General features: G+C 43.2%; 1 protein-coding gene across 2 annotated transcripts in view; it reads left to right on the forward strand.

Moving 5' to 3' along the window:
• Positions 1-27,881, forward strand: part of dock1 (dedicator of cytokinesis 1) — a 181,537-nt gene that overhangs the window by 18,892 nt on the left and 134,764 nt on the right. The window contains exons 2-18 of one of the 2 annotated variants that reach the window (XM_085760739.1): positions 1,019-1,102; positions 1,378-1,418; positions 1,551-1,606; positions 2,262-2,358; positions 3,076-3,224; positions 3,791-3,926; positions 4,302-4,459; positions 5,276-5,357; positions 5,839-5,974; positions 7,268-7,340; positions 9,451-9,590; positions 11,658-11,783; positions 12,089-12,213; positions 15,818-15,916; positions 16,300-16,372; positions 20,574-20,677; positions 21,230-21,413. In XM_085760739.1, the coding sequence (XP_085616865.1) occupies positions 1,019-1,102; positions 1,378-1,418; positions 1,551-1,606; positions 2,262-2,358; positions 3,076-3,224; positions 3,791-3,926; positions 4,302-4,459; positions 5,276-5,357; positions 5,839-5,974; positions 7,268-7,340; positions 9,451-9,590; positions 11,658-11,783; positions 12,089-12,213; positions 15,818-15,916; positions 16,300-16,372; positions 20,574-20,677; positions 21,230-21,413 (1,863 nt within the window). The remainder of the gene's footprint in view (positions 1-1,018; positions 1,103-1,377; positions 1,419-1,550; positions 1,607-2,261; positions 2,359-3,075; positions 3,225-3,790; positions 3,927-4,301; positions 4,460-5,275; positions 5,358-5,838; positions 5,975-7,267; positions 7,341-9,450; positions 9,591-11,657; positions 11,784-12,088; positions 12,214-15,817; positions 15,917-16,299; positions 16,373-20,573; positions 20,678-21,229; positions 21,414-27,881) is intronic. The other variant, XM_085760740.1, reaches the window with a different exon arrangement.

Here is a 27,881-nt window from a genome sequence, read left to right on the forward strand (position 1 = left end):
TGTGTGGCCGCCCTCGTATAGCCTCTCTCTCAAAGACAGGTGTCGGTCATGGCTGGTTTGACAGCGGCGACACCTTGTTCACCTTTCCACTAAATGAGAGAACATGTGTCACCAGTCAGGATTTTTTTTTATTGTCGCTCTGACACGACCTTGACATCTTGACGTACCTCTGATGAAAGGACAGGGGACGCCGTGCGTGTCGGCTCTTGAATCAGTGACATCAGAGGGAACAGTCTGCTAATTAGAGATTCATGATTTCTGCCATGCTTAGCTGTTTGTTTGCAGGATATCTCATTTATGCAGAGTTTTTGAGAAATTTGGTGGAAAGTTAGAAATCCTAAAAGAAGTACTGATTTGGATTTGGACTGATTCCAGTTATGTTTTCCAACTCTGTAAGGGGAGAGAGATTTTAGCATTTCTCTTATGTAGTGCTGTAAAGATGTGTCAGATCCATCCACACACAGCTGACAGCTTTGTGGTTGCTTTGTAGTTTGATTGAACCTGTCAGAGCATGTTGGTGGTTTCCTCTTTGCATTGTTCTGTAGACTAGACTCATGTTCAGTCATTTAGCATACAAACCCTGTCGACAAAAAAATATGCTTTTGTAGTGCTGACTAACAGAAAAAAAGAAAAAAAAAACCAGAGAAGCATCCTCATGTCACCTGTTTTGTTTTTTCCTCCATCTAAGGACTGTAGTGTAATTCTGAGGAAATCTCTCTTTTTCATTTAGCATCATTGTTGTTTTGGCTTTCTCCCTCATTACTGGTTTCTCTTCAGTGGGCGGTGGGGAAGTGTTGATGTTACAGCATCAATAGTGCCAGGCCCACTGACTGGTGTCAGACAGCGTGGGTGGGCGTCCCGTGGATGCGCGGTGCCTCCACTACACAACATTGCTGTGGCGCACAATTAGCGCCACGAGGGAGCCAGATCCTTTTATTGCCTTCTCCCCCCCTCCTCCTTCTCCTGTAATATCTCTCCCCCCCCCCCACTTATATTGTCCCCCGTCATCTCTCTGCAGCAATCTATAACTACGATGCCCGGGGAGAGGAGGAGCTGTCGCTGCAGATTGGAGACACAGTGCACATACTTGAGACATATGAAGGTGAGAGCGCGCTTACTGATGACACGCGAGATCGGAGCTGACACCCCAGCGCCGGACGTTATTTCGCTGTCATCAGTCTTTGTTCCGTCAAATTTTCATTCATGTGTTCAATAAGCAATTACAATGGTGTGTGTTCCTTCCTGTATTAGCCGGCCCACACACTTCAGCTTTCATGATGCAATTTGTGTTACATGCACAGCTCATACGATGTTATGATTTATAATAGAATAATAAAACAGATAAGCTGCATTTAACTTAATTCTGTTCTCCATCAGACTGGTACAGAGGGCATAGGCTGAGGAGAAAATCCAAAAAGGTGAGTGAGCAGTTAACATTGTTTTCATATCTGTTACTTTATCTTTTATAGCTTCAGTTTTTCAGCTGTCCAACTTCTGTCCCAGTTACATCACATACTGTTGTCTGTAATGTTATCTCTTCCCCCCTCCAGGGCATATTTCCTGCTTGCTATATTCACCTGAAAGAGGCCACAGTCGAGGGCAGTGGGTTAGTATTTTTCTTACTTCCCCTTCTGAATGACTTTATTTTTTTCACAAGCCAGAATGTTGCTTCTGCTTTTGTGGCAGGTTTGAGTTATGTTGCCGGCAACAACAGTGAAAGACAAATATGAAAAAAATTTAATTGAGAAGTTTGACCCAGCAACGTATTTTCTGACCCACTTTGAGGCTGGATGGTTAAGTCACGTGTTGTTGACAGCCTCAGAGGGTGTTTCAGCCGAGAGGGCCTGCTGTTGATATGATGTGACACGTTCGTTTGTTGTTTCACAACTCGTGGCACTCACGGTTTGATCTGTCCTCTTTGATTTCCCTGTCTCAACACAAAAACAGTAAACCCTACACTTCAAAGTGAGAACCTTGAGGATTTATTCATCTATTTATTTATTTGTTTATTTATTACATGGAATTATTAGTGAAGGATTTGAACAAAGCTGAGAAATTTATCTTAATATTCCTCGTGTAACAGCAAACATGTTTACTCTCTAATAGTGGAAGGAACACATGTGTGATGAGAGACTGTTTTCCCTGCTGTCTCTCCTCACACTGTGACTGTGATCGGACACGTTTGTCTCGGCGTGGAGAGGAAAGGAAAGGGCATGAACGACACATAATCACCAGGTCACATTTGTTTACTGTCACTACAGGCAAAAGGAGACTGTCATTCCCACTGAGCTGCCCCTGGTTCAGGAAGTTACCACCACGCTGCGGGAATGGGCCACAATATGGAGGGACTTGTATGTGGTAAGTCAGTGCGTCCTCTCCCTGTGGAAACACACATACACTCACACTCCACACAGTGTGTATGGAAGAGCATATGACATTTAAGTTCCATCCTATATGTTAGTCACATCTGTTATTCTGTATCGTCTTATGTTTTTTTGTTCTGTTTTGTTTTGTTTGTCTTTTCAAAATGGAAAACAACGAAATGTCAGCACTCACAAATCACTATTAATACAGTCTTTTATTGACACACAGCAGCGTCAAAACGGACGTGTTTCAGCTTGTGGCTTTCTTCAGCGTTTGCTGAAAACGGACACGTTTCAGCTATAGCTTTTTCAGCGTTTGCTGAAGAAAGCCAAGAGCTGTTTCTCTTTTGAAAAAACATAGAAACAGATGGATGTATTACTGTATACCTTGGCCCATATAATGCATGATCAATAATATATTCCCAATCACTTTATTCATGAAGTTCATAATGAACTATAAAAATTAATCAGCTGAACTGTTTTGCTGTTTTTGAATATTGTCATCTGTGTTTGATTTGACCTCACAAGATGAATTAATGATTGGGATATTTATGTCGACATAATTCAAAGTATTTCCACCTGGTCATCAGTTCATCCATTTTGTTCACCTGCTCTGTCCTGTACTGCTATTAATGACTTAACGGCTGACCTGAGACCAGCCTTCTTGACAAAACAACACTTCTGATATTCCTCCATCCGTCTCCATCGACAGGGGGACAAACGCGAGATGTTCAACTCGGTCCGCGACATGATCTACGACCTCATCGAATGGCGTTCCCAGATCCTGTCCGGCACCCTCCCGCAGGACGAGCTCACAGAGCTCAAGCAGAGAGTCACCTCCAAGATAGACTACGGCAACAAGTGAGGATCCAGTCTTAAGAGGCTCTTAGTGGTGTCCTTCCCTCCCCACAGCTTATGTCCCTTTATCCTCATATCTATTCGGGAAAATGACTCCTGTTGGAATAGGTCAGCAGTGTCAGTCAATAGAGAATGACAGGTCATCACTTAGCTTGAAGAAAACTGGAGGGATTCAGCTTCAGCAAACCGTAGTGTATTCCATCATGAAAAGACAGCTCTTGCTGTGTCTGCACTGGGCCTAGAAAATCGGTCGAAAATTAAAACTGTGAAGCTCCATTCTGCTCTGGTGATGAAACTTTAAACCTTTGGCCAGGTAGAGAAAAGGCTTTTGCTTCTGCAGAAAACAGCGATGAGGTGATGAACTACACTGAGTGCATGTTGGCAGCATGCTGGCTCCGTAGAAAAAAGAGCTGGAAAAAAGAGAGGAGCTTTGAAAAATAACAATTGGGCTGAGGGAGTATTATATGAGGAGAAAATGTGCTTTGTGCTGAAACCATGCCTTGACAATATTTACCACAGTATGCTCTGGCACTTGTTAATTCTCTTGCATTGTTTTTTTTTTACACCAGGTACTTGGATCTTGATCTGGTTGTCAGAGACAAAGATGGAAACATATTGGACCCAGAGCTCACCAGCACCATCAACCTGTTCAGAGCACACGAGGCTGCCTCAAAACAAATCGAGGACCGTATCCAAGAGGAGAAGGTAAAGATAGAGGGGGACCCGACACCCTACTTAAACATCATTTTTACACCTGCAGCTAAACTCTGGTTGTTATCCAGATGGTACATCAAAGATAAGTAAAAGCACATTAGTGCACACCGTGAATGGACATGTAGGCTCCACAGTGTGATCTGACTGTAGTTACATCTCGATCTTGTTCTTTCTGGGTCATTGAATCTCAGCCTGAGTCAAACAGGTGCAGTTAAGGAAAGAGAAAAAAAACAGCAGGGTGGAAGAGATGTATAACGGCTCTTCGTGCGAGATAATTGTTGAAGATGGTTCGTGGACCTATACCCGCATGAAAGCCATGGAAGAATAGCCGGTATTGAATGTGATACCTCTGTTTCTCCCCGACAGTCTCAGAAGCAGAATATCGATCTGACCAGGCAAGCGAAGTTTGCTTCCACTCCAGCGTTCGCCCTCTTCGTGACTCTGAAGAACGTGGTGTGTAAGATCGGCGAGGATGCAGAGGTCCTCATGTCACTGTACGACCCAGTGGAGTCCAAGTTTATCAGGTAAACCCACGGGAGCGTGTTCACTCTTCTTTCTTTGACTTGTAAGCACCTTCTGCCAGTGGAGGAATGTTAAAGACGATGCAGTCTAAACTGGAGAACAACCAACCCACACACCTATTTATCCTCTATTTGGCTCTAGCTTACATTATGTAGATGCTTTTCAAATCAAAGTTAAACTCAAGGTCACACACTTAGTAACTACATCCCAAGTTTTTACATTTTGGTCTGAAATAGTTTAATTTGCTTTCAATAGTTTGAATGTTTGAGCCTTTGGTATTACAAGCCATCACTTTTGACCTCATTTGACTTCAAGGCAACATCATCAAATGAAGTGAATATGCGATGAAGTTAAACTGAGTCATTCGATGATGACTTTAGATTTGCCCTTGACTAACAGAAGATTAAATCCACAGCCTTTTATGAACCAGGTAATGTGTCCAGAAAGTACAAACGAGCACACACACACACACACACACACACACACACCGTGCAAGAACATGACCATAACAAGCGCAGCCTACTGCCCAGGGATTTTCTATTGTTTTAGGATTGTGACAGCAAATTATCACAAGTAGAGCGGCTCAGCTGTGGAATGTTTTTTTCGTTTTTTCATCCAACATCAGTTGTGCATTTTCGTTTCCCAAAGCGGATCGGTGTCTGGATTAACGCTCAGGCTTCTGCAGCGTTTTGAGAAAACTCTAGTTCATGCATCTGGTTGCTTTGTTTCACTGTATCACGGATGGTTCAAGGCAAAGTATGAGAATTTGACATTTTATAATAATGAGTCACGTTTTCTCTGTCCTTTCTCCTCCACAGTGAAAACTACTTGGTGAAATGGTCAAGTTCAGGTCTCGTGAAAGACATCGACCAGCTTCATAATCTGCGGGCGGTCTTCACAGTGAGTGTGTTTGCTTATGTGTGGGCACGCGCGCTTTGCTCGCGGTAGCGCACTGTTTATTCAGCCATGTTATGAGGCATGTGGGAGCCTGTTTGCAGAGCCTGTATTTGTTAAGCTCTCTCCGAAAGAGCCCGGCTCGCTGTATATATTTACCAAGGCAGTCACCTCTATCTAATGGAAGCCCAAGGGCAGAAGGGTCAGCATGCACCCGCTGGGAGCACTTTGCTAGTTTTGGAAGGTATTGCCCACAGGAAATGAATCTGTGGACACAATCACAGATTTTTTTTTTTGCTGAAGCAGTTTGTGGCGGAAAAGTTTGCTCCCAACACAAACTCATCCTCACTTACGGAGGTGCTATTAATCCATCAGTTGTTGTGTGTGACGTTTCTGCAGCCTGACATGACTTATGGATTTCGATGTGATAATAACTTATTGTCAAGCATCTCCAAACTTTTTCTTTTCTTTTCTTTTCTTTTCTTAGGATTTGGGTAGTGAAGATCTTAAAAGAGAGAAGATCAGCTTTGTGTGTCAGATTGTCAGAGTGGGACGCATGGAGCTACGAGACAACAACACCAAGAAGCTGACGTCAGGACTGAGGCGGCCCTTTGGAGTGGCAGGTAACGCAGACTACACAGAGACTCTGTGATGAACCCGCTGTAGCCCGAGGTTACACGGATTACCTCAGAACTTTATGTGACTTTGAATACAATGTGTAAACCACAAGAACGGACGCCTCGCTTGGTGTTACAGTTCAGAGTTAAGTCTTGTGCCAAATTTCTTGTGCATAGATGAATATATGTATTGGCCAACAGCCAGAGATATTCTGCTAAAGTAGAAAGAAGAATTAGAGTTAGATTTATCTCCCGTTGGCGAGCTGCCAGGCGTATTGTAAACTAATTAGATTGGAGTTGTGCCCACTGTTGTCCAACAGAGAAAATTATACCCTTCTTTCGGTGTCTCTTTCCCAGTGCCACTTGAATGGGAAGGTAAATGACAGCTTCATTTGCGAGGGGCTTGTATTAAGACATCATCATTGCTGCTGTGCACAGCGTGATGGAGGGAGAGGGCTTGATTTTTTTTGCTCTTTTGGGAACTTGGTTGCGAAAGGCTTTTACCCGGTCGACCTCTGGCCTGTAGAATAAAAAAGGTGCATTCACACACACTGGAGCCCATCACTGCAGACGGCCCCGGCCCCGGCCCTGTCTGTCAGTCTGTCAGTCTGTCTGTCTGTCACTTCACTTGAAGCCTGCAGGACTGACAAATGCAAAGAATCTGTTTTGGCTCCAGCTCCTCACCTTTGTTCACTCTGCACAGTCAGCCAATAAAAAAAAAAACCCTGCCTCAGTGAATCATGTGTTTGGAAGTGGTGGAGCCGTTATTCCAGCGCCGTGACACCACCCAGTTCTGTATAATTTTACTACGTACTGCAGCATCACTCTCGTAAACAGTTTTAGTGCATGATCTAATATTTATAGATTGTACAATAGTTTTCAGTGCAGCTTTGTGGGTGGCATATTAGACCGCACATCAAGACCCCGTTGTGTTTAGACCACTAGAAATGTAAAGAAAGCTGATGTTATTTGATTGGTTTTATCGTTACATATGTATGTGTAGTCAGATGTGCATTCTGTTTTTCTCTCCTGTTCAGCCATGACAGTCACAGATGTCGCAGTCATTCGAAATGGACATAAACCAGACCTCTTTGTCTGCAAACCCCCCCCCCCGCCCCCCCCCCACACACACACACCTTAATTTGCTTTCAACGAAGAAGAGCCGTGGTCAGGTGGAACTGCTCTTACCTCTAATGTGGCCTTACCATGCGGTTATCCGTCTCCCTCCCTCTCACAGCTGTCCTGCACTCTCCGGGCCTCCAGACTGTTTTAACATCCCTCTCTTTTGTTTTCCCTCAGTAATGGATGTCACCGACATCATAACGGGCAAAATGGACGATGAGGACAAGCAGCACTTTATCCCATTTCAGCCGTAAGTGCATTGTTCGGCATCAACAGAATAAACGACATGTACACATAAAGGGGCGCAGAGTTTCTTAAAGCTGGGATGATGATGTTGCACAAAACAGCGAGGGTGACGCCGCTCTGCTCTCACACTTCTATCCATTATTCTGGGGATTTAAAATACGTCAGAGGTGCAGTGACTGTATTATTTAAAAATGATTTCTTTTCAAGCCTTGAATACTTGACACCTGATTAGCAGGGGTTTTAAGACAGTAGTGCTCTCCTATTCCCTGCTGACTCAATTAAGGCAATCTCATTAACTGCTGCCTTTCTCGTAGGACGGCGTTCAGAGCCAAAGTAACCTTTTCCTTAACGTGATTTCCTGCATAATTGGAAATGCTTCAGATTCAGCCAGTTTAGCTGGCAGATCACCTCACTTAACAGTTTTATCTGTGAACATAAATCATGGAAATTAGAGCCTCGCAGTGTGAAGAAAAGAACGGGATCTACAAGGGGTTATTTATGTCCTAAGTGTGAATATTTGCCACCGAGTTTTCACAGATGAAATTCAGAAATAGCGGCTCCATAACCCATCGCCGCATGTTGTTTTTCAAGACCACCAAATGACAGGAAGTGAGGGAGCTATTTAGGGAAGGTTTGACGTAGCGATGTAATTTGGATAGAGTCCTGGCATCCGAGCAGAAATGGAAATGGCTTTCAGAAAACGGATGAGATGGATCAAAATCCTGTTGAAATAAGTTTTTGTTCTTGTTATTTTTTCCGTCTTCTTCCTGCAGGCACTCCATTATAAGTCTGAGACACTGTTGACCTCATCTCTGGCACGTTGTATAGACACAAATCAGCCTGCATTTAGATGATGGATTATTTAATGTTGTGCTGAGATCATCAATTAGCCGGAGACGGAAAATTAACTGACAGCGATTTTTACAAAGTGATGCAGCTTTGAAGTGATTTATTGAGCAAATGGGCCAAATGTTCTTGATTACAGCCTCTCAGATGTGAGGATTTTGTTTTTCTCTGTATCATTGTAACTTGAATATTGGGCAACAACCAAAAAACCAAAATTGGTTGAAATGAAACTGCCACCTTGGGGTTATGGAAGTTTTGATTGACAGTTATAAAAACTCATTATGAAACAAGGTTTCAGGTTTTTATTATCTAGTATTAGTTATTTTGGTTTCAGATTTTCTTCCCATCATGCCCTGGCCTCTGTCTCAAACCCCCACAGTGTCCATCTCAGCATTTCTGTAAACATCAAATCTAGTGAAAACCCTGTGTCTTGTTTTCCTACATTGTTTTTTCCCCATATGAATGTACAAACCTTTGCCTTTCCCCTTATTCTACTTTTGTTGCTTGTATTGGTTTTGATTTGTCGGACGCGTTCTGGAGACAGAAATCCTTTACTGTCTCCTCCATGCTGACATCATCACTGTCTTCACCTCCATGCTTTTTTTCTCCCCTTCCCTGTGTTTACACAGAGCCCTCTACACTGCAGATGCTGTCCCTGCACACATCAGACTCTCACAGCTGCCACACATGTGGCGCTTCCCAGAACACATCTGCTGCTTTCTTATGCTCCGTGTGTCACTTGTTTCGATCAGTTCGTAGCTCTCGACGCCTGAAGCCCCATGGAGAACAAAATGTTATATTTTAGTTTAGTTAGCTTTTTCCATGACAGCAGAGCGACAGTGAGGGATCGGATATATTTATACAGGCTTTTACAAAGTGTGATTTTAAGTTTCCCGCTTTTAAACCATTCCTAGGCCGACTGCGGGAAGGTCAAGCTCCTCACTGCTGCAGTGGCTCTATAAATGCTGACTGGGCATAATTTCCTAAACAATGATTTCTTTGTGTGTTTCTTTCATTACCCATCCTGCCTCACTGTTAACTGCTAACAAGTGGCTTTGTGTCTGTCACGGTATTCGCATCACTCTTCGGTGTGTCTCTCTCTCTTTCTCTCTGTCTCTCTCCTCTCATCCCACTCCCCTCCTCACAAACCGTCACTTTGTGGCTCTTCTTGCCCCGCACCTCCTCCACCTCCTCCTCCTCCTCCTTCTCCTTCTCTCTCCGCCATCTCTCCTTCTCTGTGGTGTTCGCCTGTTGTGTGCATACTGCAGGCTAGCGTTGGATGACGCCATTCGCCACAAGCAGCTGAACATCTCCCGTTTCTCACCCAGGGTGGCAGGAGAGAACGACTTCCTCCAGACAGTCATCAACAAAGTTATCACCGCCAAAGAGGTCAATCACAAGGGTCAAGGTACGGTGCAAAGAACTAGGGCCAAGGAGGAAACTCTGCTCCTCTACTGTCCAACATTTATCATTCATCAACACAATGTAAAGCAACCTGATGAAAATTCAACACAGATCAAAAACTGGTCCAAATCAATAGGTTACGCTGCATGATGCATGATTTTTCTTTCAAACTGACATTGGAGTTGGTTGACATCCAGATACAGAGGGGGAAACCCACACTAAAACTCCCATGTAGATAATAAAAAAAAAGTAATCCTGTGAATCAGTGTTTTGGCTCATATTATCCTCTTCAGAAAGCTGATGAGTGCAGTGCGTGCCAAAACTGTAATAGAATTAAAAACAAAAGACACACGTAGATGTTTTTATTTAGCATATTTGAGTGTGTGTTGTTATCCATGTAGAAAAAGTTCTGTCTTCATCCTCCATCTCTTCTAAATATCATAACATTGTAGCTAAGGTCGGAGGGTAACGTAGCCTCAGCTCCATCTCATTGTGCTGCTCAGATACGACACCGCTACACCCACTGCACTGGCAGGGTGTTGAAACTGTTCATCTTGCTAATAAGAACATAATTCTTTGTCAAGTGCTCACATTATAAATCACCGCTCATACTATAAATAGTTGGGACTCATCACCATGACTACAGGATCTAAGTAATCCAGCTGTTAATTAAGCTGGTGAGTCTTGTGCGGAGACTGGATCTTATCAGTGACTTGACATCTGTGGTTAGAAGAACAACATTAGCCGTCGGAGGGATTTGCTCTGGGAGGGCAGAAGCAACATGACAGCCTCCATGGCATTGTCATGCCCTATGAAGATGTACTTGGATAAATGTCAGGTCTGCTCCGGCCCACACTGGGATGAACAGCAGCGTACTGAGAGCAGCTGTTTCGGTCACGCTCGCATAACAAAAGGCTTCCAGCTAGACTAGCGAGAGATGTGTCACTCATAACAATATGGGGCCTGCAACGTGGAAGTGAATGAAGCTTCAGGGTTCACAAACATTGCTCGTTTTGGTGGCCTGTGAAGGGGCGCGCAACAGGGCGACTGCTTAATTGGGTGTTTGTTTTTTTTTTGTTTTTTTTAGTCATTTCCAGTTTTGTTAAGGGGGCATGTATCTGTGCTGCTTTGTTTTTCTTAAGGGAATATTACAGTAAGAGTGAGTGTGGTTGCGGAGCTGTGGCTGGCACACCACGCTGGGTCTGCAAGAAAAAGAGGCTCTTCCAACCAGGAGAGAAGCTGAGCAGCCACCGGTGCTAAGTTGATAGAAAATATGACCCATGAATGCCCCCTGAGGGCCTTTTTGTTTCAGACTTATTCAGAACCGTGGAGTTTCCTCAGAAGTGTCACACTCTCAGATTTTCCAAGCCCAATAATTGAAGTCTGGGAATTACTGCATAATTTAAATATTCTACAATAAATGTCACATATTCTCATATGAAGACGAAGAGGGCCTAAAGAAAAAGTCTGGAGCATTATGAAATTTGCAGTAAGTTGGAAAACAGGATTTTTCCCCCTCCCATTTTGTTTTGTTGTAGAAAAAACATATTATTTTTGTCCCACTGCCAGTGCTCAGAAAGACGTCACACTTCTGTTTAAGCCAAAGCCTGTGTGAATTTCTTTTTTTTAATTGGAGTAACAGGGTGTACTGTCCAGGTCAGGGAGAACATCCTGCATAGAGGAAATAATGTATGCGTCTATATCAGGTAGCATGATGCTGCATCAAATAAGAGATCAACTGTGTTTGTTTTTTTATGTCACCACCACCAGCATGATTTTGTAGTATGTTACACACACCTTCCTACATGTCACTTGCAACCAGGCAGAAGGTAAACATGCACTTGTTTCCCCCTGTTATTCTCCCCTAATCACATCCCTGAGGGGAGCCTCTATTTAGCGTCTTGCCCTGAAGCTGTTGCATGTCACTTTTGACAAGTGACTGTTTAAAAAAAGCAAAAAACAAGAAATCTCTTTTTAGTATTTTCCTGAGGCACTTTGCCTTTTCCCGCCGCTGTCTTTTCCTGATTATCTTGGTCCCGCCCTCATTTTACCTCCAATGCGTCACCACCAGGCCTGTGGGTGACTCTGAAGCTGCTTCCTGGAGACATCCATCAGATAAGGAAGGACTTCCCTCACCTGGTGGACCGATCGACAGCTGTGGCTCGCAAGATGGGCTTCCCTGAGATCATCATGCCAGGTGGAGTCTTTTTTTTTTTTCTAAAAAAGCATCACCTCACCTACTTGTCTCCAGACTGACTCAACACTGCATTTATCCAGTCAGTGATTTAGCAGTAAGGTCTGCCATTTCACAAAATGTGGGCGAGAAAAAGAACATATTATAGCTCATTGATGTCTGATTAAGACATAAGTTATGTAATAGACTGAAATCAGCCATTAAGTCGGTATATTATTATTGTGAAATATGCATATATTAAGTAGGGTGAACTTTAAATCTATGAAGCCAGTCTGTGAAAAGTGAAGGTTTGTTTCTGCTTTCTAAAGGCGACGTGCGAAACGACATCTACGTGACTCTGGTTCAAGGCGACTTTGACAAGGGAAGCAAGACCACGCCCAAAAACGTGGAGGTCACCATGTCTGTATATGACGAGGACGGCAAGAAACTGGAGGTAGGACTGAGAAACACGAACTCACTTCTTTAGTATTTTTCTCCCAGGGTCAGCTCATTCTCAGCATTCAGGACACAAGAGCTGTTACCAATCGCTCTCTCAGACAGTCTGTGATTTACCAGGCTTTCTTTAATCCAGCACAGCTCAGCACGCCGCTTAACTGACCAGGAGTCCTATAAAACAGTGCACTACACAGGCCGGGCGGTATGCCTTCGCCACTTGTCAAAATATGACAGACTGCAATATTGGTGTTTTGTGGTTGATTGACTAGCTTAAAATTTGGCTCACCACTGTGGGGCATCAGCCTTTATCATTGTCAGGGTCGGTTACAGACTTGAGCTTGCAACAAGGCAACGTGGGCAGCAGAGTTTGACAGCTGCAAGTGATGGAAGATGTGAAATCAGCATTTACCTTCTGGGATAATTATCTTTGCTAATAAAGTTCAAAGGATAATTTCCTCCCCTGTCTATTTGTCTGCCAACAAGTTGTCTCAAAAGGGCGCAAGTTTATTTGGGTACAATTTACACCCCTTGATGCAGAGCTGGGTTGATTATATTTTGGTGGTGGACACCAGATACACAAGTACACAACTAAAGATCCAACCTGTCAGTGTGTAATGTCCCAGTAAAGCCCTTGTTTCATCCAGAGTTTCCAACCAGTGCACCATCCTCTCTCTGATGTGTAATCATTGTCACCCCCTGCTTGACTTTACCTCTCGTTCTGCAGAGGCCAATCAGTTAATGGGGCATATGAGAGGTTTAGAGGAGCTGGACATGAGGAGTCTGTGGGAGGAAGTGTGTGTCTGTGGGGGTGTGTGCTCATGTGTCAGTTTATATTCAGTTTGCTGGGGTTTTGTTTAGGCTTTTGATTTGAACTCTGTTGCAGTTTCTGTGTTAGGTTTCAGTAAATTGAGGCATATCTAATATTAAGCTGCAGTGCTATTGTTAATTTGCTCACGTTCTACAGATGTAAGACTATTACATCCACATTAAGTATAGTATGGAGGGGAAGTTAGAGTGGCTGATGAAGTGAGTTGAGTGATCCGAGATGTCAGGCCTCCTGCAACCAGCTCTTCCAATTATACATATTAGTCTTAGATTGAAAGACCTCGTCAATGATTTGGCCCAGCAGGCCGAGGAAGTGTAAGTATCGGTGTTGATTACACTGTAAACAAAGCCAGTGATTGGTTGTCTGAGCCTGCACTTGGTAAGTAGTCGCATTGTGATTATTTGATTATTTTTGGATTTTGCATAAATAATTTGTAGTATGGTTTCAGCTAGATGTTTTACAAATACAGATGAAAAGCTTAAAGGGACTACGAGGAGTTTTGGAAAGCGAAATGTTTTCACACAAGATGGCGGACGAAAGCGAAAGCATCAATCAAGAATGAAAGTCGGATGTTTAAAGACAATCAGATACCGTCGTAGTTCTGACCATAAACGATGCCAACTAGCGATCAGGCATCCTATGACCCGCCGGGCAGCGTCTGGGAAACCGAAACTAGAAAATGCTGGGCGACTCGACCACTAAATAATAATATCAAAAACTATAAAGACAATATATTTATCAAAAATTGGCCCAATATGAGACTCTTTTATAACCAAAAGCAAACTCCTCTGGGTCTCTTTAAGTTAGAAAAGTATTTTACAAATTAAGTTTATTTATTTTACAATGTGTTAATTGAGTCATACCATTCACCAGATTTTAATTCTCGAACCAGCATAACATACAGTATCAACACTTAAAGCATCCACTAGTTTAAATTGCAGCTATATTGCACTTAAAGTAGACATGTTGTGAATAATTTAGCACTTACAGTAAAATTCACACTGATGATATGTTTGCAAAGTCTTTAATATCTCAACACAAACTATAAAAAACCAGACTAATATCCATGATGAAATTAACATTTATAAACAAGACTGGCTAAGTGTTAACATTATATATAAAACAGGTTGTGATAGTCAGCAGTTCAATTCAGCAGGTTCACTGTCCGACTGTATTCAGACGGGCCGGCATCAGTGGAACAGCACACTGTGTCTGTATGTGTGATTGGAGGAGCGGGGCAGAACGAATTTGAATCAATGACAGTGGTCAACAGTGATTAAGACTCTGATCAGATCGATGAATGTCACGGTCAGGTTGTCGCTGCGGCGCCGGAGCTCCGTTCAACATCTCGTCTCTCTCGCAGCACCTCACAGAAACGCTCGGTCTCATCTCCTCGGTTGCAGAGATCAGGGCTAATTGGTGAAATTCTCTCTCTTCCTTCCTGCATTTTAATTGGCCGAAAGGAAATTCTGTCCGACAGTGGGAGGCGACTGCCGCTTCCTGTCCGTCACTTAAACGTCTGAAGCTTGATATGATCTGAGATGAAAGAAACTTTCTCTGTTATCCACCTGAACTCTGGCTTGGAATAACAGTTATCACAATACAGAGAGCGCCCCATGCAAAGCACTGGAATTTAGTTCAATGGAAAGTAGAGTAAAATTACTCAACGTTAGGGAAGTTTTATAATAGGGGAACTTTGTGAGTATTATTTTATTTTCTCTGGCTTTCTTTGTGGATGTTTCTCTTTTTGCCCATTATCCCCACCATTCTTCTCCGTCCTTTTATCTCACTGTCTCTCTGGTCTCGTTTTTTTGTCTCTGGATTTTGTCATCCTCCATCACTGTCAAAAAGGATTTGCGATGTTGTGTAGTGAATCTGGACAGCGACTTCTTGTCACCTTGGCAACCCCCGCCGCGAAACCCTTTTCACCTGCAGCTAGACCTCATCCACTTCGCCCCATTTCTTCTCCTCAAAATCTGAAGCCGCCACGAATCCCGGCCGTTTAGTGAAAGGGGCAAGAGTTGCAGGAGCTCGCACCTGCCCCCCTCCCCTAGATCTGCTCTGGGGGGAGATGAAGCCTGTTATTCCTCATAATTGCTGGTTGTCAGAAGCCATTAGTGTTGGAGTATTTCAGCAGCGGTGCACTAGCAGGCCAGGGAGTCAGCTGCAGCAGTGGGAGGAAAGAAGTACGCTGGCTGAGCACAGATTGATAGAAAACAAGGCATGCGTGCCATCCCCCTGTCGCTGCGTCCTTCGTGCCAGATCCCCCCCCGGGAGGTCGGACAGTATTTTACATACGCACCCTGACCCTTTGTAGAAACTCGGGGGAACCCACTGCGCAGACCAATTTACATAGCTGGACCCATCAGCACCAGCTGGTCCTCCCCATGCCTGGCTTCCCTCCACTTCTCCCTGCATGGGAGCCACTGCCCCTCCTTCTTAAATAATTAATTTCTAATTTATTTCTTATTTCCACAATGCTGTCACGAGATTGGCAACCAACAGGCAGGTGCTCATGCATAAACTGCGTCCACACTTTTAAAGGCCATTCTGCTAGATGAAGACTTTCTGCCCCAGGGACTACATTTCACAAAAAAAAAAAAAAAAAAAAAGCCCTAGTCAATTTTCCACATGCTGTGAGTGTGCTAATGTTTTGACAGGGTGATAATAGCCCGGCCGTCATGATTGTAGCTTCTTACAGCTAAGCCAGCACAACCAGATAACCAGCTGTGTTGTCTGATAACTTGTTTCATGTGTCTCCATCCTCTCTGACTAGAATGTGATCTTCCCCGGAGCTGGAGATGAGGGGATCAATGAGTACAAGTCTGTCATCTATTACCAAGTAAAGCAGCCACGCTGGTTTGAAACAATAAAGGTGTGTGTCTCTCTCTCTGTCTCACTTTTTTTTTCTCTTTGGTGTTCTTCTCTGTAACATTTTAGTCGTTGTTTTCCCAACTGAAGTTTCCATCATCAGAACTTTTTAGCATTTGACATTTTCATCCCGTAGAAATGTAAAGTCATTGTTCCATAACAGGACAGTATCAGTAGGCTTGCACTTTTATTTAAAATATGTAAAATTTTTACATTCCAATTAGCCATTTTGCAAACCATACAACCATGCATTTAATATTTTACTCTTCCAGGCAGACACAGTTTTAATTAATTCCTGTACTACAAATAGATATATTTGAGGGTCACTCTGCTCCAGTCCTGTGAATAAAAAGCATTTTTTCATTGTCCCTGTACAATTTTCCACAGGTTGCCATCCCGATTGAAGATGTAAACCGGAGCCACTTGCGGTTCACCTTTCGCCACCGCTCATCACAGGACTGTGAGTACAAATGTCAGCATGTGAATAATCGTTTTTTGCCGATGACCAGCTGCACAATTGCCTTCTAATCTGTCCAGGGCAAAAAGGAAAATAAATGAAACAAATAATGGAAGATATCCAGTCCAAGCAGATGTGGCGCACGGTGATAAATACTTTGAAGCTCACCCTTTGTCACATTAATCAGAGGTATTAGTCTGCCCCCTGCACAAAGCAGTGTCATGGAGTGGCTTGTCAGAGTCTACAGCTGGGATGTGAAAAACGCCTCGGGGATCTCATTTGTTTATTGGGACCAGTGTCTCGCTGAATGCAGCCAGTGTTGTATGTCCTTCTGTTTTTTAACATCCTTTTTAATTTTGGGGGTGTAGAGGGCAGGGAAGCCTGGTACTGGCAGCCTTTGCCATCCCATCTGCCTGCCACATGGTGAGGGAGTCCGTTCAGCAGGAGGAGTGGTGCAGGGAAATGTATTTTAGAGAGGTAGCGGGAGCGGCAACAGGTGTACATCAATATGTACAGGTGCGTGTCAATAAATAAGAATATCATGGAAAAGTCCATTTCCAGTAGGTCAAGTCAATTAGCCCCAACCTAGTATTGAGTGCATATAGATGGACATACTTTACAGAAGGCCAGCATTTTCATTTGAAAAATGCTTCAAATGCTTTTGTAATGTTCGGATTCATTAAATGTAAACCATAATCATTACAATTAAAAGGAATTAAATAAGTAAAGACATAAAATGTTTCATTCTGTGTGTAATGGATCTATAAAGTATTAATTTCACTTTTTGATTTAAACTACTGACATAAATATACTTTTCCATGACATATTACTTTATTGAGATGCACCTGTGTGTGTGTATATACTGTATGTGTCTCACATATGGCACAAGCAGAAGGAAGTCTTCTTTGTTTTTTTACCCTAGTAAAGCTATCTGTCGTCCTCCAGCTCTGGAATCCTCCAGCTCAGTTTGCATCTCACCTGCATGCAGGTGGTTTGGAGGAAATGGTCAGGTCTCAGGGCTCAGCGCTGGTTTATAATCCACTTGGAGAGCCTTCTTGTCATGCTTGGCACCTTGCTTCTCCGTGGGACTAATGCTGTTACGAGGCATGCCTTTGAAACTCTGTGACTTGCTGTTATCTTGCTGCAACGGTTGCTTTAGAAACCGGCTCACCTCGAGTGACTCCGGGACTGCAGGGGCATGCTGATGCTGCCAACTCGTCACTGACAATTGACAATACAGACATGCATTGGAAAAGGTGTAATGGCAGGATTATATGAATGTGTTCTCGGTGTATGTCTCGTATTTCCCTGTCTGGGAGTGTGTTTGTACCACTATACTTCTCTCCTTATAGAGACATGTGGTTATTCAAATCCCTCTACACATGAATCTAACTTCATCCAAGTTCCTGACTGTCTGCATCTGTGCAGGCATGTCTCTTTGGCATCCAGCCACTTTCTGGCATTTGAGTTACCTCAGTGGTTGTCAATGATCCCACTTTGATTGTTGGCTACCTGTAAACACTGTAGAAGCTGTTGCATTCAGCGCTTGGCTGGATTTAACATCTCCATTTGATAGACAACAGAGTGCAAGCTGATTCTTCCTATCACTATGCGTCAGACTTAAAGGGATAGTTCAACATTTTGGCAAATTTGCCCATTGCCATAATCCCTATAGTTTTAGGAGTAGGTTTGTTACCTTTAATTGTCGGTGCAAGCTATTTTCAGAATGGCCGAGCCGAGCCGCGAGCTGCTCAGAGCTATGCTACCGAGGCTAATGGGATTTCTTGGTTTCCCTCATCAAACTCATCAAATACACAATCCAAAAACTCGAAAATGCTCTCATGGACAAGTTGTGACCTGCACATTCTCCACGCTATGAGATGATAACGTAACGTAACGTAACGTAACGTAACGTTACGAGACAGAGTTGTTTGGAGTTGTTGGATTGTGTATTTGATGAGTTTGATGAGGGAAAACAAGAAATCCCATTAACCTCCGTGGTGTAGCGCTGAGCAGCTCACGGCTCTGCTCCGCCGTTCTAAAAACCGCTTGCACTGACAATTAAAGGTAACGAACTTACTCCGAAGACTAAAGGGATTATGGCAATGGGCCAATTTGCCAAAATGTTGAGCTATCCCTTTAAAGTTTTATTTCACTGTGTAGAACCAGAGTGAAGGTTAATGTAAGTTTCTTAAAATATGAAATGTAAGGAAAGGCCTGACCTCTCTATATATGAAGTCATTTGAGTCAAGTCGCTGTCATCGGCCCGTGTCCTTCAAACTTCCCCCGCTGCTCTTAGCTAGTGCTGAACTTTCACTGGAAACACAGAGTGACAGAGCCGCTCATCAAGGCCACCGCTGAAGCTCATGTGCTCCGTAATCTCAGCTTTCTCCCCTCGGTTGGAGAATCGGGCCGCCTCTAACACAGTGCATCAAATTACCACCCTAACATTGTCAGGCCTCATCAGACTGATGGTGACTAGAAGAGATCCCCGCCATCTTTTCACTGTTTCATCTGTCATTACGCCACTACCTGGTGGGAAGGCTTTAAAATGTGGCACAGTACACTCAGCATATGTCTCAAGTGACAGCTCACCTCAGAGGTGGAAAAGTGCAGATATTCTACACAAACTTGACTTTGATTAGCTCCAAAAAAAAAGTAGTTCTGTCCTGAAAGTGACCTTTCCCCCCTCCCCCCCTCCCCCCCTCCCGGCTGCAGAGTTTTAAGCTCTCTGCTCTCCGCACAATGTCACTAATACATTTTTCTCAACTGGGTGGCATGCGTACAGTGTTTTCCCTCCACTGGTTCCTCTCATGCCAGCCCAGCAATTATTCACAGGCGAGGCTGCAGGCAGCAAACCAATGAGGGGATTTATGCAGATAGAATGCGTGAGATACTTCGATGAATCAGGTTCCCTCCCGCACATAAATTCGAGCTTGTTGATCCACAATGATGATATATGTGGCCCTTTCCAAACGCTTGGTTACAGGACAAAGTCATAACTCTCCTGCTTGTTTATGCAGCAACCCCCACCCCCTCCACCCACCCAACCCCCACCCCACAAACACAGTCATATACATGTGTATACACATCGCGGTACCCCTAGAGGGATTATACAAACTGTTCACAGCTGCAGCTCTGAGATCAAGCGGAAGTATTAATTCATATGCTAACAGAATGCAGACAGACCTTGTTCCTTGAATATGAATATAATAAACAGTTTTAAAGGGGAACTATTATGCTTTACCCTTTTCCATAGCGTGTGTGTGTGTGATGTTTTTTGTGTGGATGTAATTGCTCCACACAATTGCAAGGCTCAAAGTTTACAGCAAAGGGAGTAACTCTTGTCAGGGTAAAACAAAAATCTCCTCCTCTGCGTTAAAACCAAGACATGTTGACGTCAGTGCCTCTGTTAGCGCTGGGCACAGCCCCACACAAATCACAGCACATAAGTACTTATAATGAACAGTCTCCTTTTGTAGCCCTTCATTCACATCTATGTGTAATTGCTCTGAATAGATTTGGAGCAAAGAATCTCTTTTCCTTATGCACAGATTCAGCCACAGTGTTTATAAAGTGATCAGAAGGGAGACAGTGAACTCTTGTGTCAACTCAGGAGCTGACTCCAGGTCTGTAGTGCAGTGCAGAGATTTATATTTTGGATTATCGCTTTTATTATTCTGCTGATTAGATAATGACTTGTTGTAAAGTTAGCCATGCTGTGTGGTTTACTCTAGCGCAGCCACGTGGAGTTGCCTTTTGAATGCCTGAAGATGCACAGTTGAGTTAGCGCATGCCGTGTGTTTGTGTGCAAGATTTGGGGTCTTTCAGATTGCAAACATACGTGAAAACAATAAAATATGTTTTTGTTATCCCACCTTCTGTCTGTCTTTAGTTAGTTTTTTTTTTTTTCTTAAAAATATAAACATATGCAGGTTATGTTTCTTTTAACATTACACAATTACAATAAGGTAACAGCTATGTTTTGATATGCTGATGTTTTCCTTTCTTCTTGACAATAATTATGAATCAAGAAATCAATACCAGCTGTGTAATGTATTATAAGGATAACAATAATAAAGAAAAAAAAGAAAATAAGTAGAAAACAGTAAAATATGCATCTCAAAGGATAAACAGTCATGTCCTCCCCCTCTGGCTATTTTCTGTCCATCTGCTCACGTATCCCTGTCCCTCCTCCCAACAGCGAAAGACAAATCGGAGAAGATATTTGCCTTGTCGTTTGTGAAGCTGATGAGATACGACGGGACGACCCTGAGGGACGGCGAGCATGATCTCATTGTGTACAAGGTAATTGTCCCGTCACATGGTTAAAAGTCTCCGCTTATCTTTTGTAACTGTACCTGCCCACGCCCAGCAGAGATGAGTTGCGGGTGAAAAGCCGGCCGGTTTTTATTAGTGGCTGCAGTAATAATGGCCTTGCTGCTTTCTATGGGGGATTGTGCAGTAGGTGCACATCAACCCCCACAGTGAGATGAAATTACCTTCCAATTAAAATCCCTTGCACAATGACACCTTTGCGTCGCGGTGCCCATTTGTGTTAATTAAAAAGTTAATCTGGGAAAATTTACCCCAATTAGATTTTTTCTTTCTCTTATTCTTTGGTCGTCAGCCACGGTTACTGTGTGGCGGAGAGTTGTGTTATTAGTAGCAGAAAAAGTGATGCGAAAATGCATCTCAACAAAAACTCAGTCCTAACAGAACACAACACTTCATCACAAACATAAATGGCAGATATGGATTTCAATTATGCTGCGAAAATGAATGAGCTCCCTCGACCACCTCGGTTGTAAATTGTACATTTTGCTCATAAATTGACTGAATCTTATCCCGACAAACCAGGCGGAAGCGAAGAAGATGGAAGACTCGTCTCTGTACCTGAACCTACCTGCCACCAAGCTGGAGCTGGAGGAGAAGGGCTACGCCACCACGGGGAAGAGCACCCAGAACCTGGGCAACTGCACCATCAGCAAGGACTCCTTCCAGATCGCCACCCTGGTCTGCTCCACCAAGCTCACACAGAACGGTAAGAACCCTCGTCCTTCTGCAGGTTCATCTTTTCTTCTCCTCTGTTTGTTGCCATGGAGCTGCCACTCTCACATCGTTGTTTAAAGAGCTCTCTGCTGAAGAAAGGATATTTTTTGGAGTATATATTTTAGTCCAGGTAGACCCTGAATTTCAAAACCAGCTCGGGGCCACAGCTGCCGACACGAGAGGTGATCCATGCACGGTAACCATATATCACTTAGAGTAGGACTCTGGGACCTGTGCCGTCTTTTGGCTGCTTCCATCTGGTCATATTGGACACTCGCCCTCACTCAGAGGTTTTCCCTTCATCCCTCTCTCCCTCTAAGCTACTTTATCTTCCTCAGCTCTTTCAGCCAGTCTCAGTCAGTAGATTTGAGTCCATCCATTTCCCAGAATGCTAAGAAGATCTACACTTATTAAACTAAGGAAATCCCCATCTCTGCTCTCTGGCTTATTGATTAAGGATTTTGGCCTCTTGTGTTCCCCCTCCCGCCTTTTATTATGAGCCTCAGCAGCGAGGCTGGTATTGTTTTCAGCTTGTGTGTGTGTGTTAAAGCAGACCTGGATACACCAACTGTAGCAGAGAACTATGAGGCAGTTTTGAGTACTTTGGCAGGTGTTAATACGACTGCGAACAGATTTAGTTTGAAACGTCTGCACGACGCTGCAGCTGGTGTGATCCCATCACAATATGTTGTCTAGTACATGTTTATAAATCACAACAGACATTACTGGAAACCCCTTTTCTGGATGCGTCTGTGTTTCCAGACCGTGTTGATTGTGTTTGTCTCAGAGTGGATTGTGTGAAAAGTTGGACGCTTGTGTGCGAGTGGTCAAACGCTTCCAGCTCTGATTTCACAGTTACTCTGAACAGAAGCATCCTAAATTTCAGTTTTTTTTTCCCTTTTGCCCTCGCTTGATGCTTGATTCTCTGCTTCGTGCTTCTGTTTTTTCTTTTTTTTTTCTTTCGGTGTGCAATGACTGAGTCACCATTTTAATTAGAGTCAAAATGAAAGCTGCCTCTCACAGCCTGAAAGAGAGTGAGAGTGAAGAAGGGGCATCTTCACCTGGGAGTGAAATTAACATCTTTCTCCCCCAGAGGAACATCCTGGTTTGAATGAGAAGCCCATTGTGATGTAATGTTTTTTTGTTTTTAATTGTCTGTAACACTAAGACAATTTTGAATAGTCAACCAAAAGCAGGGTGCATAGAAACATGTTGGAGTGAACTGTTGAAGTGAATGTGTTGTATATGTTGTGTGTGGTCTGGCGCTTTGTACTCAGTTTGCAGCATCAGAGCTGTCACTCAGTAATCCCTGTGTAAGCCCGGAAAAAGAAGCTACAAGAAACCTGTTTTTACCTCCTTCAGGTGCTAAACACAACATCATCCTTTAAATCCCTGCCTCAGGAATGCCTGGGCAGAGAAGATCAGCAGCTACTGACCAATTAAATCAACCCACGGCTCCTCCAAATTTGTCATTTTTATTGAAGGATAACTTTATTCGTTAACTTCACTTCGCTGCAACTCGGATCCTATGCGTCCGTGATCTATATCAGTGAGGCAGTTTGATCTGGAGACATGCCGATATCATCTTACAAACTCAATGGGGCAGGTTATAAACAAAACAGATGCCAAACCGCATTGTTTTGGAGGTAAAATTTAAAGCAAGATAAAGAAAGTACAGTAGGTTAAAGTTGAACCAGGAGTTAAGCCTGAAAACGGTGATGAATTTTTACAATGGGGACTTTGAGTAATACTTCTTCTTCTTCCTCTTCTTAAACTTTCTTTTCTTTTCCCAAAAAAACTTTGGCCAACCTGAAGGTTTTATTTAAAACGTGTTTGATAGTCTTGACTGCTTTTTTTGCCCTGTCTATCTTTGCTTTGGCAGCGTCCCCACATTCCTAAATCTCAGCAATTAACTTAATGAGTACTGTCTCATTATGACTGAGAGGGAGCATATCGACAACTGTTAAAAAATAAGACCCGAGTCTTGGATTTATCCTTCATTGGATTTCATCCACGCCGTCACATAAATGGACCTCAATCCTCCATCCGTCAAGAGGCGCTGCTTTGTTGATTTGCTTTTAAGAGGATAAACTGGGATGCTGTGACTTTTGTGTCTTGTCTCACATTACAGTGCCGTAGGAGCTTTTGCCTCTCCCAGATAAGGAACCACCTCTGCACCTTTTAGTATGATTTAAGAGCAGCACATGGTTGTTGAACTTGATATGCTGACATTTTGGAAACAGGATTTTCAGTTGGCGGCGGCTGTGAGAACGAACAACAAGCTCCCTGTTTACACTCGTCTACCAGCTGCCATACAAAGGTCTTACATGACCTTGTGGTACTTTTTCTCTCTCTCTCTGTCTACCAAAGACCTGCGTCAGGAGGAAAAAAGTGGATTTTTCATTGATCCCATCATATATACACGGCCCCGTTAACATGCACAACAGATGCTCATAAAGCCGCTTTAACAAGGTCTACACGGACCCCAGGACGGGCCACGGTCAGATCTCTGGTATGAGGAGGAGGAGAGTTTTGTCGCTGCAAATATTATGTGAACGAATGGAGCGTTGTGTGTTGTTGCAGTAATGTTCCCTTTGAGGGTTATTAAGTTTAGTCTGCGGCCGGAGTTGTCGTTTAAATAAAGGCATAAGTGCCTCTGCTCAGTGGGTGGTGATGTCAGCAGAGGAACGGTGTCATGAGCTGAACCTGCCCACACTGATCACACCACACAGGGAAGTTATATGTGTGCGTGTGTGTGATCTCACACCAGAGCGATGTGAAGATGAACACACACAGGAAGGCATCAGCCAGAAGAACCCTCTCTGTTTATCAGTCCACATCCTTTCTTTCTTTTCTTTTCTTTTTTATTTATATCACACATGCACATACACAAAACATACCCTCTCATGTGTACATATACTGATTAATACTACAATATTCACAAGAATAATAATAATAATAGTAATGATGATGTTACTAATGATAAAATTAATAATAACAGTAATAGTGGCATGACACAAATATCAAGAGAGTAATGGAACAGAAATAAAAAAAAAGTAAAAAAAACAAAAATAAATAAGTAATATTAATTAGAAAATTATTAAAAGGGAAAAAAAAAAGGAAAAATACAGTCCACATCCTTTCTTACCTGTGCTTTCTCTTGTTGCCTTTTCCCCTGTGTGAGAGGGATGGGCAACGGTGTGTGTGTGTGTGTGTGTGTGCCCGCGCCGGCGCCGGTTCCTCGGAGCAGCTTCGCCTCGTTGATATTTACCTGCCACCTTTGTGGTGGTAATTTGCGAGGCACCAAAAGTTGCTCGGGGATCAGACTGCCTCGTCACTGCACACCCAAGTTTGATTAAACAGAGAGGCCTGTGTGTGTGTGTGTGTGTGTGTGTGTGCAGGCATGCGTGTGCGTGTGTCCCCTCCCTCAGGATATGTCATCCCACGCAAAAGCTCCAGGAAAAAGGTTTGAGTTCTTTTAATAAAGCAACGTAGAGCCAATCTATCTCCAGCTATGCAGGAGCACTGCCAGCTTTATTAAAACCTAGAAGCTCTTTAAGAAACTCCCACCCAAACAGACCGGCCCACTCACCCACCCACTCCCTCATTCATTCTCTCACTGCATGATGTTTTCATGCACATTTTCATCCTCCAACATTGTTTGTGTTTGGCAAACAGTGAAATTGTTTGACACAAATTCTAAACCACATCTGTGAATTAATAAACCGTTGAAATAATCATGACGCCAAAAAAAAAAAGGCAAACATTTATCTACTAGTTCAATTTTTCAGATGTGATTTTTTTTCTCTGGTATATGAATTAATCTGATTAACTTTAGTTTGTTGGTTTTTATGGTAATGCTTCAGTATATACAGTAAGACTTCGATGTAAAGATGAGAGCCACAGTTGTTGTTTTTTCTTAATAAACCAATTAATGCACCAATTAGTTGTAGAAATAACCCATGTGTGAATTGATAATGAAAATAATCTTCTAGTCGCAGCCCCTGGGCGTTTCTAAACTCCATCATCGCGTCGGCTCATATTTATATTCGCTTAACTGGCTGGTCTCGAGAGGTTTTCTCTCAAGACTTAACTCTGGCAAAGGGAAGAAAAGGCCCTTGAATGCCCCTTGCAACAGACTGCTTGCTTCATACACATGACACCTCATCCCTGATCCCCACGTCTGAGATGAAACACTCTTTTTAATTAAGCTAGATTTATGCAGGCGGTCTCCCAGCGCTGGGGAGCCGATGTGAAGTGGCTGCTGGTTCTTCCCTGGGTATTTGCAGTGTGCTTCACTCAGTGGAGGCTGGAGGAGACGCAGAGATCTGATGACAGCAGAGATAGGAGCAGACCTGGCCTGGTGGAAGATGTATTAACATCCTGTTCCCACCTTGGCTGAAAGGGGGAAAAAAGTGTTTTTTAAAGAAGGGAGTTCGTGTGTGAAAGTGCTCTTACGTCATTCAAAATGCCAGCATTTCAAAACACAAGGCTATTACTATTAAGAAGAAAGAATAAGCTATTTAGAGTACTTTCTTGTGAAAAATTAACAAAAAATAGTTTTGTGAGGCAAGATGTACTGTAAACAACCACAGAAATGGTTATGTGAAGGTTTTTTCCGTTTCAGTTGCGCAGAGATGATATAACCTGTTTTCCCAGAATTAATTACTCCACCTCTCTCCATTTGCCATGTTTGTAGCATTGTTTAAGTTCAGCTCTCTGCAAAGGCATCCATTCTCTGGCACATCATTTGCCTGAAGCATTTTTTGTCTTGTAACTCCGAGGCAAACATGATCTCTCACACACACACACACACACACACACACATCACCCTGCATCACTGTTCCATGTGCTAGAAGTCGCTGTGGCCCCACTGGGACCAAGCAGCCTGATGATTTATCCCCATTTCAATCCATTTGTCTCTCTGAGATGCTAAAGCGTCAATTTTCGAAATTTATATCTCCTCGGGGAGGAGGGGATCCCCGGTAGTTTCGACAGGGTCTTTGTGACAGAACCCTGATAGGTTGTCAGGTTTGCAGATGATAGGCATCCATCAGATGTCGCTGCGCTTGATTGGCTTTTTTATACTCAATCAAGCATGGCAAACAGAGAGGGAGCAGCAAAAAACCAGAGCTGGGAGTCAGGTGAGCCAGGCACCTTGTTTCCTCCAATTTTGCTTCTCTTTCTGCCAAGGCTTCGACCAATAATCCATCAGAAATATGCTCTAAAAAAGTTTCCACTGCTGCCTTACATCTGGACAGGACTATTACTGAGAAGATTCATGGATTAAACAGACATTTGATGGACAGATGTATTGGAAATCTAACAGCAGCAGTTTGCTACCGCTGAGTGGATATAGGGGAAATGCTGGAAAGGAAAGAAACCAAGAATCAATGTGCAAGAGCTTTATGATGGGAGAAGTAAAGATGGCCTCGCTTTGGCCAATGTAGGAGAACTTTAAAATGTTGTAATTGAAATGTCAAACACAGTTGCACATACAGTTCCCATGGATGGACACAAATAGAAAAGGAAATCACGGCCCTGTTGAAACCAGTCGAGCCCCTGTCACAGACTGTTGTGGGTAGTCTAGCAGAGTAATCCAATCTTGGAGCACTCCAGACGAGTGTGTGGGCGAAGTTACATAAGACACTTGGGATATCCCAATAGAGACAAGAGCACTCAAATGCCTCTATTTGGAATAATTCATGTATTACAATTGGAGAGAAACCCTGGCTTTTGAATACGACTGGAGACCTGTACAAGGGCGAGGTGTTTCCTGTCGTTGCAAGAAGGCAGTGAAGGTTTCTTGGACTGAAAGATGAGGGGGAGTTTTGGAGGCTGCTCAAGTTAAAGTCATAGAATTGGAGCAACAAGCAGTAAAACCAGGCGAGATGACAAATGTGCTAAAGGGTGTGGAAAGTAAAGTATGAATATGAATATATGATGTTTGACTAACCCAACATTTAAATGAAAACAAAACAGTCATAATTCAACTTAATAGCACATTTTGTCAGGTCTTACCAACCTGACCTTGACTCCAACGCGTAAGGTTACTAAATATAAAGATTAAAGATTGAATAAAGATTCAGGAAATCCTTCATTCCTGCTGCCATCAAAATGCACAATGCCATTTGTAAGGCTATATACGTTCACTTGGCATTTATATCATATCATTGTAGGTTACGTAAGCTGCTGGACAATTTGAATTTCCCTCCAGGGAATGAATAAAGTATTTTTGTTCTTGTTCTTCTTTTTCTGAATAAAAAAGTGTAAATGATCACTCAGGTGATGCTTCTTTTCAGGCCTGTCGTCTTGTTTTCTCAGGCTAAATTGTAAACCTTTACTGACGGCGGCCTCTTCACGGACTGAAGTCTCATAACACTCTTCACTGCCACCTTTTAAAAGACAGGTGTTTTTTGTCTTTTGAACAAGTCTGACTCGTGTTCACAGAGCCGACGTA

This window comes from Trachurus japonicus, chromosome 19, assembly GCF_045865225.1.
Source record: "Trachurus japonicus isolate A0001 chromosome 19, Traja_1.0".
NCBI classification, from domain to species: domain Eukaryota; kingdom Metazoa; phylum Chordata; class Actinopteri; order Carangiformes; family Carangidae; genus Trachurus; species Trachurus japonicus.